This window comes from Lepisosteus platostomus, chromosome 24 (genome assembly GCF_059453375.1).
Source record: "Lepisosteus platostomus isolate fLepPlt1 chromosome 24, fLepPlt1.hap1, whole genome shotgun sequence".
Lineage (NCBI taxonomy): Eukaryota > Metazoa > Chordata > Actinopteri > Semionotiformes > Lepisosteidae > Lepisosteus > Lepisosteus platostomus.
In genome coordinates, this window is record NC_142634.1 from 9,421,699 (window position 1) to 9,439,077 (window position 17,379).

Genomic DNA, 17,379 nt, shown 5'->3' on the forward strand with positions numbered 1-17,379 from the left:
AAGCTCGTATACATTCTAGAGAGTCCGGGGCCCTTTCTTGCTCTGGGATACTATCACCAGGGTTATCAGAGATTCACCTACCCTGAATGCATTTAGATCTAAACTCAAAACCTTTCTTTTCCAGAAAGGCTTGTACTTAATCAATGTCTTTGACTACGCCATTTTTTAACCGATTGTCTTATATGTACATACTTTGAAATGTGCTATCCTTGTAACTATTTTTTAAACCTACTGGATAAAGTGCTTTCAGATCGTACTATTAAAGGTGTTATATGAAATGAGGTTTATTATACTTTTAAATAGCTCAGAAACAAGAAATGTGGGAAATTTTATTGAATAAAAAGTCATTTTTATTAAAATCTTCCTGTTCTTATTTTTTTTTTTAGTGAGCCGATGTGTTTAGAATTATCTGTTTTAGAAAGTAGAAAATCTTTTTTCCCTAAGAAATTTCTTAGGCATTATCAAGTAGAATAAACAAACACAGCACACACAGTTCATTGTAAAGTACATACATTGAAATGTGCTATCCTTATAACTGTTTTTTTAAACCTACTGTAAAGTGCTTTGAGATCACACTGTTAAAGGTGGTATATGAAATTAAGTTTAGTATTGTTTTAAACAGTTCAGAAACAACAAATGTGGGAAATGTTATTTGATAAGAAAAAGTAATTTTTATTAAAATCTTCCTGTTCTTATTTTTTCTTAGTGAGGGGATGTGATTAGGATTATCTGTTTTAGGAAGTAGAAAATCGTTTTCCCTCATTATAAGAAATTTCTTAGGTATTATCAAGTGGAATAAACAAAAACAGCACACACTCAGTTCATTGTAAAGTATACATTTAAAAAAAACAAAGCATTACTTGCAACTAGTATCTTACAGCAGTCATTTCATTTTAGTAAGATTTTACATTTTTAAACACGTTTATTACATTGAAACAGTATTACAACTAGCGTTTCTCATAGTGCAACAATTTCTTCATTTTTCCCAGATACCTTTAAAATAAATCTCAGTTTTCTTCCTGTATCATTTAAGGTAAAGAAAAAACACAAGGGTGTGGAAATTATGTTCAATGTCCACTCAGGGAATAGTTTTAAAAAGCTTCTCATGACTAGTGCTAGACAAGACTGGAGTCCCTTTATACGGTCTTCATGGTTGTACCATAATTCCTTCTAAAGTCAAATAAAAACAACTTTTCTGCCTTATATCTGTTAGGTCAGTGGTACACAAAGCACACGAGGCTACACATCAGAGACATCTTTAGATTGCAATATTGTACACCAAATGGCAAAAATTAAGCCCTTCATTTCCTGGGTACATGCAATCTTTTAGCAGGTATACTGATGCTGGGAGGTTATCTGCAGATTAACAATAAACGTCAAAATGGCTGTAACATATTTGAACATTAAGCTCATCCATAGAAGGCAGTTCTAACGGATAATATCTAAGTATTAATTTCAACCATGTGTTACATTTTCTGGTCAAGAGAAGGAATAAGATAAAAATGAGATCTGAGAAGAACTCTAAGGCAACTGCTGTTAACACCTTAAGTCATACCCAGTTTAAAGAAAATCTCGATATGTATTTATTTACAAATCCAGGCAAATAATCGACAAATCACCTTGGAAAGGAATACAGTGTTGTAAAGGGTCTGGTGCACCACAGCAAGACACATACTGACATAACGATGCTATGCAAGTACACTGTTTGCATAATAAAAATTTAAATTTGATCGGCTATTGCTTCCATGGTCTCTTCATTCTCCACTCTAGGTCCCATTTTTCAGACTCATGCATGGGCTAGGCGCTGCTCTCAACAATGAATAGAGGAGGTGCATCCTACCCAACACTAGTCTGTTTCTGAACTTACACAACCCTGACGGTACCCATCAGATCTGCAATCTTTTCAATTTCACACAGAGATCAGACATGGTCACTCAAGGCCAACTAACTGTCACTATATTAGAAAGCTATATAGGGACATCACCTCCAAGGAGTGATTCAGGATATATTTCATGGAATCCAAAATGCTGCATGTCTACAGTCCACGGGTTAGTCTCTTTTTCTTTCTTCTTAAAGAAAATGCATACACAAGTTAAACAAAGTTACAGTGTGCGTCACCACTCAGCTGCTTCTACAGTCTTCTATTTCATCTGCCCCAGGTGAAAGATGCATCCATTCAGAGTCTGATATGCCTCAAAAGTGTGGCTTGCAGTCAGGTCTCAGTCTTTGCTGGAATTGAGTCTTCCCAGCAGTTATGGCTTGGTTCCAAAAGACACCATTACAGCAATCAAAAAGGCAAATCCCTTGATGGAACCAAAGGCAACAATATGGTGAAGAAAACAAAAACCGTCTTGGATGTCATTACACTGTTACAAAATATGACAGATTAATTCATTAAAAACCCCATGGAAGGAATTATTTTGTATCTGTTGTTCGTTTAAGAACAGTGACTTACAAATGCTCACTAACCACATTGGTATTGCACTAGACGCAGATGAGGAAAAACCCACATTATTCAATAAGGAGCAATAGAGAGAGTTACAAGCATAATCCCTAACAGTACTCTCTATTAATTGCTGGGGAAACAAATTTCTGATTTTTGGGATAAACATGTTTTGATGTATTGAAAGCCGTAAGAAACACTGACATCATTTATCCTTAATATTTGACATCTTCCTTTCCAGTTTAAACCACTGACCTACAGCAAATTAGACAAAATGCCAAGGTTAGGTTCAATATGCAATGCTTTCTCATAGGTTCAGCTCTAAAATCAAATTCAATTCTTTAGCTATTAAAAGATGAGATAACATAAACCTTTTGTCCACAATATGCTGAACTTTCATACAAAAAGAAAAGCTGTACATAATTTTAATTTCTCTATAAACACTAAACAATAAATTGAAAATATTTAAATGGAAGAAATCTATAAATGCGCAAATACTTCACAAATAAGAAAACAAAACATTTCAAGAAGTATCAGTCTTTCTTTTTCAAGGTGAATTTGTGAAAAGAAACAAATCTCTTTCATCAATCTGAGGAGCCATATAGTGTTTTTTTTTCGCTTTGTTGTTTTTTAAATCCAATTAGTACAGAAAGTTGCTTCAATAGAACTCAGGGCTGTTTTGCTCTTCAACAATATGATCAAATACACATCCTACAACTGCACCTCACAGTACAAGATCAATTTTGAAAACTAAATTCAGCAGCTTTCTGCCTACCTTCAGAAAACAAACTGAGGTATGTTTCTATATAAAGTAGTGTAATTTTAGTTTTGTTGGGACTGAGGTAACTTCTGTTATATGGGGGGAGGTAAATAAGTATGTTGTTAAAACATACAATAATGGAAATTATACGTTTTCTCAATTACCCACTACAAAAGATAAAGCTAGTCTTTCCTGAAATTCCTAGAAACACAAAAACACCTCCTCTTAAAAATAAGTTGCTATATAGTCTCTGATAATGAAAACTAAATTAGTCACCATTATCTGAGCAAATCTGATGCAGTGTTTTTTGGCAACGTCAAAATTAACAAGTTGCAAGTACTGTACTGTATTTGGACTTATTTCTCCAATATCTAATTAATCTCCATATAGATCATTTTAGCAAACCTGGAGAACAATACTGAATGTTGCATGCCATACAGCTGGTTTCTGAAACTAGAAAGGTTCATGGCTTAAATCTGTATTGCTTTCTCGTTAAGTTTAATATTAAAAAACTTGAGACAATGCAAACTACTTTTAAAAGTCATGGGAGTGATTACTGAGCCTGAGACACGTAAAATGCTTAAGATGAAGCCACGGACATTTGATCAATTTACAAAATAAAATGATTTTAAATGGGCTGGGACTAAAAATAAAGTAATGAGCTATACTTGCTTCTGTTCGGTGATTCTGCTCTGACACAATCATTACTGCAACAACACAGACTCACTGACAATGACGTGTTGCACACTGCTGAAAAAAAAAATGACATTAAAGGGCATAATCTCAGACAGGAGAAATCTCGTCCCAAATGGAGCAGGAGTGCAAAGGCAGTAAGTGAGCCCCAGTGTCTGGCGTGTGGCGTGAGCTCCTCTCTGGTCCCCTGGGCCATGTGCTAGGAGAGCTCAAAGCCCGTGTTCATGCTGATGGCGTAGCGCAGCTTGTCCCGCAGGATGCTCTTCTTGCTGTAGTTGGGGAGCTTGAGGAGGTTGAAGCAGGTGGATGAGGTGGGCAGCCGGCCTCCTGGCTCCTTCTTGCGGATGGTGAAGAAGCCCCTCAGGACACTGCCCAGCGTGTCTCCCGTGTCCTACAGAAACACACCACAAGTCTGAAACAGCCCCGTCCCGAGACAACATTTTTCTTAACGCGGCCTCCCAACTACAAGCACAGAGCTCTTCAAAGGGGACTGTATTAACAGTATTAACAGACCGTATTGACATTCATGTCATCGTGTTTTTTTTTAATCGTTAAAAAAACCAATGGGAGCACTAGCAGTGAAATGAATGCACTTAAAAAAAAAAACACAGAAAATCTTTTTACTACCCTGAGATCAAATTAGTTTAATATGCCTGCACACCAGTCTATATGGTTTCTCTGGAGACACGAAGCAGAGAACACCCAAGGAGTGTGGGAAAGCGAATAATGATCAAAACTGACTTTGCACTGCCTCACCTGATCATCGGACACTTCCACGCAGCGGATGGAGAAAGGCGGCTTGAGGTAGGCGAAACCCAGGAGTGGAGGTCGGGAACAGCTGGTGACAAACTGCAAACCGATAACAACAGCTGAGATCATAACCGGGATCTCCAGATAAGCATTAAGGAGCCTGTTAAACAGTCTAGACACTGCACAATAAAGTGAAACCACTTTTTCTTAGAATGAGAGAATTTTACTGTTTAAGAGTCTACGATTTTTACATTTTTGCAGTCTAAACAGTTCGCTGTATTTTATTTTTCTGCATGTTAGGCACAGCCTTTTGTGACAGAGAGGATGACAGAGGATTACCTTAAGGAACATGGCTCTCTCCTCGGCTGTGAAGTCATTGGATAAAATGTCCCACAGCCAGATTATTACCCTGTGACTACTATGGAAGCCACCATAATAGACTGTATGTTTCCTGTATAAAAAAAAAAGAAATTATGAGATCAGCTGTATTTGTCCTCTATCCTTTTCCACTATTTTCAGTACATGCAGTTCCTAAGACCAGTTTCCACTTGCCATCGTAGCCAGTACGCCACAAAAGAGATCTAGTCAAGTGACATAACCACATCCAGCCAGGACATGATTCATTCCCTGAAGGTTGCCCCAGAGATCTCAAACAAGAATCCCACCTGTGACCCCATGCCATGCAGAGTCAGCTACTATTATTTAATAATAAGTCTGCATGGGAGGGGTGTTACCCAGGTGGCCACATGTCCCCCCGGCCTTTGTCAGTCATGACCTATTAATAACCGCCATCTCTGAACTGGCTTCATCACTCTGCTCTCCTCCCCACTGAGAGCTGGTGTGTGGGGAGCGTTCTGGCGCACTATGGCTGCTGTCGCATCATCCAGGTGGGGCTGCACACTGGTGGTGGTGGAGAGTCCCCAATACCTGTAAAGAGCTTTGAGTGGAATTTCCAAAACAGCGCTACATGTTTTTTTAATAAACCCTACATTTGTATTGAGCTCATAGCTATTTTTAAAGAAGCTAGCACAGTGGCCATGAGCATCTTTGTCCCCAGCCCACACCCCTTGCCCGAACACCCACTTGAGGTCCTCCAGGTCAATCTCGGCATTGTCCCCGGAGATGAGACGCTGCACCTCAGGGGTGGAGAACATGTGCAGCCACTCGGGATTGATGATGCAGCGGAACCCGCGGATGAAAGCTGTCGTTTGGTCTTTGATCTGTGTGTGCATCCTGAAGTGAGCCATCAGGTGGATGTAGCTTATCCTGGACAGAAGGCATGAGCAAGGAGCATCATCAAATTCAGAATCATAGTTAATTATAGCAATGTCTGTAACTATGTAAGGTACTGCAAAGTGGCATATATGAGTTCATTGAATCATGACCCCGTGTCAAAATAATTTAAAAATGTTCATATCGATTCCATTCATTTTCCCTACTACTTCCTTCGTCACTGCAGCAGAGGTAATCCCAAAACACTGTCATTTTGAGTTTCACAAATCTTTTTTTTTTAGAAAAAGCCTTCAGAAAGATCTGTGGAATTAGGTGGGATTGGACGACTCACCCTAAATTGTAGGTCATCTCTGCTAAGCATGTACAAATGTTAGGGAATGACCATGACCTTTAAAGAAACCAGCACGGCATGTGGTTAACTTACTTGTTTTCATTAGTGACTGGGATAGTCTTTCCCCCAGGAATCAGTTCATGGCACACCAACTGAGAAGAACAAAGAGCCAAAGAGCTTTAACTACTAAAGAAAGAATCACATGTGGAATCCTGCCTTAAGGTTCCGTGATCACATACTGATAGCTAGTAATGTTCCAAACTCTCTACTGATGTGAAGTAAAGCATTTCTGTAAATTAAGATTGTATAGATTAGACTTTCTTCTGTAAGCAAAAAAATCTCAACTGAAGAAGAGAGCTGACATTACCTGTCCCATGACATCTTCATCATATGACAAGGTTAGACCCAGGTCACTGACATCCCCGTCATAGCGCTTGTGATAGAAAAAAATATGATCATGTGAACATTTTGGTCCAATTTCACCTGAATCGTACATTTCTGGCTGCAGTTAAACACTCTTTAAACAGACACGTTTGCTTCGACGGCCTGCACGTATCCCTCTGGAAGATCTGTCTCTGTACAGCTTGGTAGAGTATGCCCTGAGCTGGGCAGGACAAATAAGAGCAGGAAGGAGACTTCTTGCTGATGTCCCTCGGTAATGGCATTGACAGTTACAGTTCTCATGGCAGGAGAATGTACACCTCATAAGTCATTTGAAATCAAGCCCCAAGTCATAACAACAAGCAACGTGAATAATGACACTTATTTAGTAAGGTATAATTTTATTACCTTGATAGAGGTGAGGTTTTTATAGAACTCAGAGTCCAAGGAGGGCAGTTCGTCGATGGAGCTGTAGAAGGTGCTGTGATGGTGCCCAAGGACTTGACTCAGGAAGAACGAGGCGAAAGGCACGTCCACCACAATTCCCTAAACAGCACAGTGACCAGCAAGTTTAGACTCTCATAAGGCAAGAACTAACATACGCTAAAGAAGACATGAGGCTTATCACTCCTTGCAGAAACAAAAGAGTAAAGCTGCCCCAACCAAGAAGGGTTCCAAATGACAGGAAATAAAACAGGCTGCTCATCTGTTTGTTTGACTCTTAATGATCCAAAAATGTGATTAAGAAATCCTGCAGTGCCTTCAAACCTGTAACATTTCTCTCTCGTTGATTCTCTAGACATTGTAATCTTGGCTCACCTCATACACAGCCTTGCCTAGCATCTTGCCCACAAACTCAAAGAGCTGCAGGTGGTTCTCGTGGATGTAGGATGTCGGGGAAGGGTACAGTCTTTCATTTCCACTGGTGGTCTGTGGCAAAAGAAAAGATCAACCTTTAGAGTTCATTAGTTATAAGCAGTCGCTCTGAATCATCACGTGTGCTGACATGTGAATCCGTCATACCCGGAAGAGGTTGAGAGCTGGGTTGAAGACCTTTTTGATGATCTCCTCCAGGAACTCTTTGAAGACTCCATCTTGGTCGATGCCAGCCTCATCCACCCCAAGGTCATTGACGAACTTCACCCGAATCACCCCCTTGATGGAGTTGACAGGCAGTCGGCGCAGTTGGTCATAGCCATCCTGCAGGAGGAAGAAAGAGACGACCCCCCTAAGACCAAAGGCCACGTGCTAGTAGGATGGTTACAAATACGTTTCTGGCTTGCAGTGATCATACAGGTGATTTTTTTTCTACCCTCCACTCTCTGAGAGATGTAGGGCTCTGTTGATTAAAATTGTGGCTAGACCTAGCACTCATCTTATGCACCTGCTAGCATATTCGATACAAGGGATTCATTTAAACTTCTTGTCGAGACCTCACGGTTAAATGCTTTCCCCTGAATTACACATGTGAACAAGCCCTACACCGTTTCAACCCATCCGATACCTCCAGCATTCGGGAGCGGCGGATGGTGATGTGAGTGACATGAGGGGAGGCGGAGCTCGTCTCCACCAATCCAAGAGTCTCCTTTTCCTTCGTCACTATGTTGCGGAAGAGCAAGACTCTCTAGGAGGAAGGAGAGAATATGTCAACAGGCAGTGGGATGAGACAGGTTGTTGCTCCTACAATAACAGAATCTCAAAGAGAGACAAAAAGAAACAAAAACCCCACCGGAGTGAATCAAGCTGATAGGCAAAATCTTCATTCTCCCATTATTCAATACTTACATTTTTATGAGGAATGACGTGAGGGATGTACTGAAGTAAGAGCTGGGCTCTCTTCTTGCCCTTATCCAACTCTTGAAACAAAAGGCTGGGCTTGAGGTCTCTGATCAAAAAGAGAGGCAAGTAAATCAAACTGTGCTAAATGAAATGATGCACTAGTTTTCTGTTTACCCCCTTTCACAGTTCGTATCTGGCCATGCATCCTCACGCAACACTATCACTGCTGTGCAGCACCAGCGCAGGCGATCATCCCCAGCACTCACTTGCGCAGCCAGTGGTCATCAGGGGCAAACCTCCTGCGACAGTCCCGCTCGTACAGGACCATGAGCCAACCGTGAACCGAGTGGAACAGGTCCAGCTTCTCTCCCTTCGCGTTCTCTGCAAACACACAAAGGAACACATGAACACCGGGCATTTTAAAACAAGAGAACTTCTTCACGCAAATTATTGTGGGCGTATGGAACACCTCACACAGCCATGTGGCTGAAGCTGATACGTCTGATTCAAGCTACACATGGATGAAATCCTCGGATCAATAGGCTACATGGGCTGAATGGCCTCCTCTCTCCTCTCCTGTTCTTACATGTTCCTTGGGCTGAGGATATTGAGGAAATTAGGCAAAACCCACTCTGTAAGTCAAGGTGTTTGGACAAAGCTGTGGTTTTTCACAATGGTATCTGAAATCCGATCAACTCAAACATCTGTAGAAGACCACGATGGCGTAACATTATATTCCTTTGGCGTAAAATACAATTTTTGAGCTGCATCCTTAAAAACACGTTCAAAAACTTAAAACACGAAAGCACCCTACATTAAAGCGAATATCTGACTTCCTACCTGAACTGCATACATACTAAGAAATACAATCAGATAAATTGTTACATTTTTAATATACATTTTATGAGTACATTTACCATCCAATACAGCTGTGTTTTACCTTTTTTAAGTATTTGAAAAGCTATTTTCCTGTAGCACCAGATGTGTGTGTATAACAACAGGGGACTGAAGGCACACCGATTCACTATTGTTCTGCACTCACCCAGTATCCCATCCCAGATCATCTTGTACACAAAAGTGTTTAAGAAGGAGGAGATGGTCACCAGCTCTTCTAATTTAAACGAAATCTGCTCCTCGTAGACTTCAATGTCATCCAGGATCCTGCAAGCAGACAATGCCAGGAACGTGATTCGGAGAGTAAATGAGATAATATCCACAACTACCACAAGTGGTTATTTCTCAAGATAAAGAAGGAAAATGCCAGGTTAGAGCTCTCCCACTCGCCCTTCACTCCAGCACCTGACATCTTAGCTGTAGCATTAGGTTTTGCCCCAGTCTAAACTTAGTATGCGTCTCTGGCTTACGTGATGAGATGGCGAGAGCAGTCACAGAAGAGCATGAGCATGGCCAGAAGCTGTTTTGATTCTTCTGTGTCGTTATTCAGGCATTCTAAGAACAGCTTCAGACCCCCATGGGGTCCTAGCTCACAGATAAAAGCCCAGAGTTTGGGCAGCAGGTCATCCAGGTACGTCAAGCCTGTAGGGAGAGACAAGGTGTGATACTAGATTCCTCCTGTCGCTTCATATCCGAATGAAACGCTTTGACAAACCACAGTCATGACCACGTGGAACACAACAGCGATGGAGTAAAAAATACTGCATATCATGAACATTTGGCTGATGGTTTTTTAATGCAAGGGTTCTTACAGATCGCAAAAGGAAAAAAAAATTCTACTGTCGGTTGCCCGTCTACTTTGTAACATGTCACATGTAACATCATTCTCAGTCAACATGCCCTGTAAAAGTCAGACTCAAAGGTTCAAAATGCAAATGAAAGAAGAATCCTGAAGAATATCATCCTCATCACAGCAATGTAATGATGCAGGCATGGATTAAAGCAAACGCAGCTCATCGCAGATCCACAAAGTAAAGAAATTAAAGAGCCGTATGACCGGAGAAAAAGCAATCAGTTTTAGTAACTGGCTTTAGGGCTCTAACGCCAGCCGGCGTTCATGGTAGAGTTCACACCTGTGAGGATCTGCAGTCTGATCTGGGTGAGCGTGGTGAGAGCAGTCTGGTAGAGCACACAGATACTGCACACCTTCTGCACCTCCGCCGAGTCCACACGCTTCCCCCCCACCGGCTTCAGGATGTTCCTCACGGACGCAGACTTCTGAAACGCCCTCTTGAAAAGGCCTGAGGACACAAAGAACAGGAGCTGTCACCGGGAACGGTGCTCTTTCTCATTGGCCTTTACCAATCATGGCCTCCTAATACTCCCCATCTATAAACTGGTTTTGTCACTGAGAGCTGGTGTGTGGTGAGAGTACTAGCACTAGAATATGCGTGGAACCAGAGCAGAAATCTTTACATCTTTAAAGTATCACCATACCACTGAGCAGTTGCAGACAGAGTGGGAAAGGAGCTCCGTCTTACTCACTCTTGACTGGTAGGTTGTTCTGTGATGTCCCTGCCAGGGCAGGTGCGGGGACCGGCTCCTGGCTCTCCAGTTTCTTACTCAGAACATCACTGAAGAGGGTCCGGATCACCGGGACCCCCCACAGGTACTGCAGCTGCTTGGTGACCAAAGGCATGGACTCGTTCAATCTGGAACGACGCAAGGAAACGGAGTGAGAAAGCGGCCTTGTTCTGAGCAACACAAGTGCAGATGCCAACTGCATCAAATGCCAAACATAACGTAATACTCCAAATCACTGTCAGACTGCAGAAAGGTTCTACTGACCCATAATCGACGGTCTGGGAGAACCAACCCAGGACTGGGTGCCAGTGTGTGAGATTGGACTTCTTCTGAGACACATATCTCTGGCAGTAAGATAACATGTCTGTCAGGTCCTTCACAAAGTGATTTGCCTCCTCCTCTAGCACTTTCTCTGTCAGGTAAGCCAGGTGGATCAGGTTACCTTAAGCAATAACACACCGTTAAAGATCAGTAGCACATGCATGAATATCAAAGTTTCTACCGACCCACATGATGAGAATATATACTGTACACAATTATTAGGATGGCCATTTTAATTAACACATGGTTCATGTCTTACACTGAACAGTGTGATTCAGTTCTTTGATCACTGTCTTAATGATGTATTTTAAATGCATTCAAAGTGCTCAGCATGCTTACAGACTTCACTGCAGACAACACTGACTCCAATCGGTGTTGTTATGCACTTTGCCAGAGACTATTAATACTTTCACAAAGCAGTAAAAGAACACTTTTTGATGCATCAGTAAAGAAAGGGGTATTTGACAACAAAGGTGCAGCATGCAGTATATGCTGTATATATCCTGGATAATTTCAACAGAGCAATATTAATTTAAAAATTCAACAGATGTACGAGAGACTTAAAAACCCGATTTAAAATTAAGCACATAATCTAGATTTTAGTTTACAAAGGGATCTTTCCTACTGAAGTATGAACAAACCAGAATGGAAAAGTGTAGCTAGGAGAGTGACATACCTAGCAAGCACAATGTGTGGCTTCCTTCAAGACAAACACAAATATCCCCACACTGCTCCTCACGGCTCAGGAACAGGATAAACTTTCGGAGGAGGTCATGGGTCTGGATCACAGTCATGCACTGCAAGGATACCAGCAAATCATTTTCATAACAACACTTTTTGGGTTTTACTTAGCCAAACCCATTTGAAGACTGGTGCCAGTCATTGTTTAACTGCTGACTGCCTTTATACCTATTCTAGTCCATCAAAGATCACAATCCAACACAATTCTCTAGGTTACTTTAATCCTAAATCAAGATCTGTGAAGAAAAATTTACATTCATGTACTTAAGATGTTGATGACCTGAAGGACTAGAGTTGGGAACCCAATCCCAAAAAATAAAACAAATACTTGAGTGTTTACCTCCGGGGTTAGACTGTTAAGGTGAAAGATGATAGCTGGTACAGACATGATGTGAATCAGGAAAGACCTCAAGAGGTTATCAGAGAAATGTGCAGCAACAACAGGCCTGCAAACAAAAGGAGAAACACATTACAGATGACGTGTCAAAAGCAACCACATCAGCACACATCCTTTCATGACAATAATGAATAAAAGTATAAAATTCAAATGACAACTGACACAAACAAATACCTTAATGCCAGTGTAAATACGGCTGTTAGGGATCCTTTAGAAAGAGAGGGTCTGGCCCTTGCTAATCCGTTTGTTAATAAAATCTAGAAGAAATATGAAAAGAAACAAGATTGTCAGTCTACATTACAATTACACTATATCCGGTTTTATTTTTCATATTTGAATGCATTACATTTAAGAACTTTAAGCTACCTGCAAGACAGTATAAAAGCCCTTCTGATTGAGATGCCCCATGATGTTCTCACAAATACGGTTTAGAGCAGGCCGAAGAGCTTCCCCTGTAAGAAGAGGTACATCACTTAAAGCCAGGGACAGTGTGTGTTACCCCCTTATGCATGCATTAAAAAGATCATCTGACAAAACTATGAACGGGAAAGTTCTAGCAAACTTTAAAATATCAGAAATACACAGAGAATATGTCTGAGAGAAAACGTCTGCAAACCGATCTGCTCACACAAGAAGTCTACAACATCTTTATAGGACAAAAATCCTACAGTTACAGGACTGTAAATGTAGGATTTTATTCTGAAAACAACTGCAGACATTACGGGAAACATCCCAGATCCTGAAATGCCCAACACTCACCCTTCCCTCTCACAATCTTCCAGTTGGATGTGTCTGTGAAAGTCACTAGCATAGTGAGGTACAGAGTCACCATTTTGTTGTCTTGAAGGATATCAGGCTGAAAGAAAGATCAAACAAATCAATTAAATACCCTCATAAAATGCTAACCAACACCTTTATTTATTACCAAAGCACAGACGGTGTAGGCTAATTCACTTCTTCCATGGCAAGCAAATAGCACAGTATAAGTATTTACAAATGTTTTCAAAGAATCTTAGTGAATTTGTTATGATTCATATGTCTAAGACAAGTTTCAAACATGAATATGACAACACCAAATTGGATATTTCTCACCAGTGCTAGTTATTTTGTTGATGCTATAATTAAATTTCTCAAATGTTTGTAATCTTATGCAAAAAAAATAGTTCTGACAGCAGAAGGAATTATGATTTACAGGATTTTAATTGAGGAAAACCTACTGACCTTTAGCTTCTTCAGGAACTCACAGGACACCCACAGGATATCTTTTATCTGCTTGATCCATTGGATGGTGAGGTCTTTTGAAAGAGCTAAGGACACATACCAAACCTATGGACATACAGAACACTGAATTTAAAATGTCAACATCAGTCAGGAACATGAAATAATCCAGAATAAGAGATCTGGAATACAGAATGTGTACATTAAAAACAGAGAATGTTTAAAAATGAAAATAACATCGCAAAATGTGTTTTTTTACTTGAATAAAAAGAAAAAAAAACAGGTCCAGGGAAACTATTATCAGGAAAAATTAGAAATGTTTACCTTGGGTTCGTTTTCAACTTCCATACTCCCAAGTATACAGCGACACAATTTCTCAAATCTCTAGATAAAAATAAAACAAAGCCAAACAATCAAACCATGATGACTTATAGGACACACATTTCAACTGACTGCAAAACACTGTGAATACATACCACATTTCTACCACTTCATACAATCCAGACGTTAAATGAAACATTAAACACAAGGAAAACTGACATCATGAGACTACACAAAAATCCCAAATCCTCACACACCGTTAAAAAACGACAATAACCTGACAAATTCACTACTAGATTCTCTGCGTTTCTCCGCAAGATGAGAAAAACAAAGTCTAAAAGAGATAACACTCACCACTTTGTCTTCTTTTAAGTTGAATATAAATAATAACTTTCTTGCAATTTTAAAAATGGAAAGTGCATTTCTTTTCCAAGATCCAGTATCACAGGCTTCGAAGAATTCATCTACTTCTTTCCTAGGGAATCAAGAGAGTGAGCAACAGTCTGGTTACCGTACAGCTCATACTGCACATGCTGATATTTTGGGGGGCAGTTAAGTCATTTAAGAAGCAGGGTGATGTACACTTGCTGCAGTGTTCTGACGGACATGACAAGGGGACCCCAGTCTAGCAGTGCCCAACACAGAGAAAGCTTGCTGGACTGACCGTATCTGCTTCTGCAGTTTGCAGCGGCAGAGGAACCTCCTGACAAGGGCCTGGATTTGCGTGGCCGCCTTCTCCCGCTCCTTCTGGCCCTTCCTCTCCTCACGGGCCTGCCGGGCTTTGTCCAGGAACTGGGACTTGGACGACTGAACTGTGCCAAACATCTTTCACCCCTGGGGAAAGACGGGAAAACGGCACTGACAGACTCACAGCAGGTACAACAAATACCTGCCCATTTCATTTCGGCCCTTTCCTTTTTTTATGAATAATTCTTAATGAAGGAAAAAAAAAACTGCATTGACGATAACATCATGTTTCTGAAAAGCAAACTGTTCTTAAGAGTCATTTCATCTTTTTGACTGCAATTACACTCTCTATGCTGATGCAGTACAAACCTCTGTTGTGGTTTACTACTTTCTCAAGACAGCAAAGTGTACTTAGTTTAAGGACTCGGGACACCATTGTACTGACTTGCAGTCAGGCACAAATAACGCGAATCCTTCTGGAAACTGCAGTAGAACCCAAATATGTTCCAGCAAAAGCTGATCAGGGTGTTGTCTCAGCAGGTCACTCTGAATAAACCATCTTGACAGAGGAGGCTGACACACAGCAATGCACGAGCTAGCAGGGATGCTGGACCACCATTCACTTATGTGGAAGTAAAAAGTGGAATCGTTCAGCACACCGCCCAGTTTTAGTAGTGAGAGGAGTTGTGTTATCACAAAAGTGCTAACTTAAGTAGACTGAAATTAGGCTAAGGGCACTGACTTGCAAAAAGAGTTGTGTAACTTTACTAATATTCCTTCTATCTCTACAACATCCCCGAAAAAGACTAGAATAAACCGCAAGCCATCATAGAGAAAAATATCATTGTTGCTTATACGAATCATGACGCGTTTTACATGGAACATTTATCAAACATTAACAAGACTGTTTTAAAGCCATCACATAGTTAATGGCGTGTAGTACTGCTAAAATACGTAGACAGCAAGCCACTTTCACATCCATACACTGCAAGGAAACATTTCAATAGGAAGGGCACTGACCTAAGGCGTTTGCTCGTCACAGGAGATTCCCAGTTCATTACAGACACAACAGCATGTGCTAAATTTTCCCTTCAAGGCCCAAAATAGCAAGAGTCCTTCCGGAAACTGCAGTAGAACCCAAATTAGCCCAGCAAAAGCTGATCAGGGTGTCATCTCTGGAAGGTAAAAATAAGTATATACTTTCAATTCCTTTGCGATTCAGCACCACACAAAATACAACATCGCACCTCAGGGTGCGTATGATGTCTTCGGTCGTGTTCCTTCCAAAATAATTATTACTCGCATTTTGAACCCACACAAGTTCAAAAACCTTTTAGCCCTTGGTCCTGACAGCGGGTTGCCTGAACTGTCAAAATGCTGATAAAACCCCTGTATTTACACTTCTAAGAAAATAATACACTACTACTGTGTAACATGAATTCAAAGTTGCCAAGTAACAGCAACTAGAACTGAACCGATGTACCAACATAGAAAACCCGTCCGTTGCCTTTTTCCTGTGCAATATATTTTATATATTGATATAATAAAGCTTAATGGTGTCTACAATCGTACCTATTACTAAATGTTCAATTAATGTTGTTTTCAGACATACTATGTCGCAATTCTTCGCTCTACAAACAACGACAATCATAAACGTGCATTAGTTAGACGATGCGTGAACGCACTCAATCAACAAAATATCAAATGCCATAACCCCTTCAGCTGGGGTAAAAAGCTGTAAACAATAAAAACAAAACCCATACACTGAAAGCAGCCATTAATCCTTTCGGTGTTACCACAAAAACCTTCCGGAGGCACAACAACGCTGTTTAATACATCACAAAACATTAAAGATAAAGATCAGAAAATGCAGAGGATCTAAAATCAGTATAATTACAGTCACAAATTTCACGCTATACTGATTTTTTTTGCATTACTCCTTTTAAAATAACGAATTTTCATGCAGCAATGGAACTATTTTTGCATGTGTGGGATTTCTTTCACGGTTACTCCCTCTGCGGGGCGGAGGTGATTTTTAAGCACTCTCTGAGGGGCAAAACAAGCAGCGAAATTATGGACGTTGATATCTAAACTTTTTTTTAACATCTTAACCATGATTCCATATAGCATCCAATCAATATAGGCAAAGGCTCCCACGATGTAAATATTCAGTTGAATTAAAATAATGATTGTGTTTTCGACTTTTAAGTTTCGCAAACGATTGCTGTTTCAGTGCTGGCAGCGAGAACTGGGGTTGGAAAAAAAGTTACATGTATTCCTTTGGTTAATTACACAGTATTGTCGCAACGTTAAAAAAATCTTTAATGGGATGTATCATAATGTGCAATTACCTTACCGTATACCATATTCTGTTTTTTTGTGTGCAGATAACACCTTCATTAGAATCAATATAACGGTGTTGTCATAGAGTGCCCAAATAAAAGCGTTAAAACAAATGTGTACATATGCTTTAAACTCGCCTTAACTTAATACCAACAGTGAACATGAAGCTATATAGCTAAGAACTCTGTTCAGTGCACATAGAAGTGATTCGTCTCAATGTGTTTTAGATTACCGTGGAAGGACCTGTTCGCTTTTATGTTTTAATTGGTGGATACTGTGACTTGAAAACGAGGTGCTCTTTGGGAGGCGTTTTAAAAACATACGTCCAAGAAAAATGTAAACAAGAAATATTTTGCTCCTTGTACAGTCGGTGTACTAACCACAGCTTAGTGACTGTTTCCTGCCTGAAGCTATCAGATTAATGTAATGATAGGGCAATATGCACAGAGCGAGATGAGTCTATTGTACAGTATATGCACTGTTGATTGGTTGGGACTATTGTT

The 17,379-nt window shown here is 40.4% G+C and overlaps 1 protein-coding gene across 2 annotated transcripts; it reads right to left on the reverse strand.

Moving 5' to 3' along the window:
- Positions 1-820: 820 nt before the first annotated feature.
- On the reverse strand, positions 821-16,363 carry ube3b (ubiquitin protein ligase E3B). Of its 2 annotated transcripts, none has more exons than XM_088618079.1 (28): positions 16,297-16,363; positions 15,554-15,708; positions 14,511-14,680; positions 14,201-14,321; positions 13,850-13,909; positions 13,529-13,633; positions 13,067-13,163; positions 12,674-12,759; positions 12,482-12,564; positions 12,251-12,356; positions 11,846-11,966; positions 11,113-11,290; positions 10,810-10,976; positions 10,398-10,565; positions 9,735-9,906; positions 9,413-9,531; positions 8,637-8,751; positions 8,377-8,476; positions 8,096-8,215; positions 7,615-7,791; positions 7,411-7,521; positions 7,000-7,137; positions 6,578-6,643; positions 6,304-6,362; positions 5,730-5,912; positions 4,986-5,097; positions 4,653-4,745; positions 821-4,287 (listed from the first exon to the last, which is right to left on the reverse strand). In XM_088618079.1, exons 3-28 carry the CDS (start codon positions 14,669-14,671, stop codon positions 4,096-4,098), a joined length of 3,210 nt encoding a protein of 1,069 aa, XP_088474205.1. In that variant the 5' UTR covers positions 14,672-14,680; positions 15,554-15,708; positions 16,297-16,363; the 3' UTR covers positions 821-4,095. The 2 variants fall into 2 exon arrangements, with proteins under 2 accessions (XP_088474205.1, XP_088474206.1); XM_088618080.1 differs by lacking the exon at positions 16,297-16,363 and adding an exon at positions 16,106-16,290.
- Between the last annotated feature and the right edge of the window lie 1,016 nt (positions 16,364-17,379).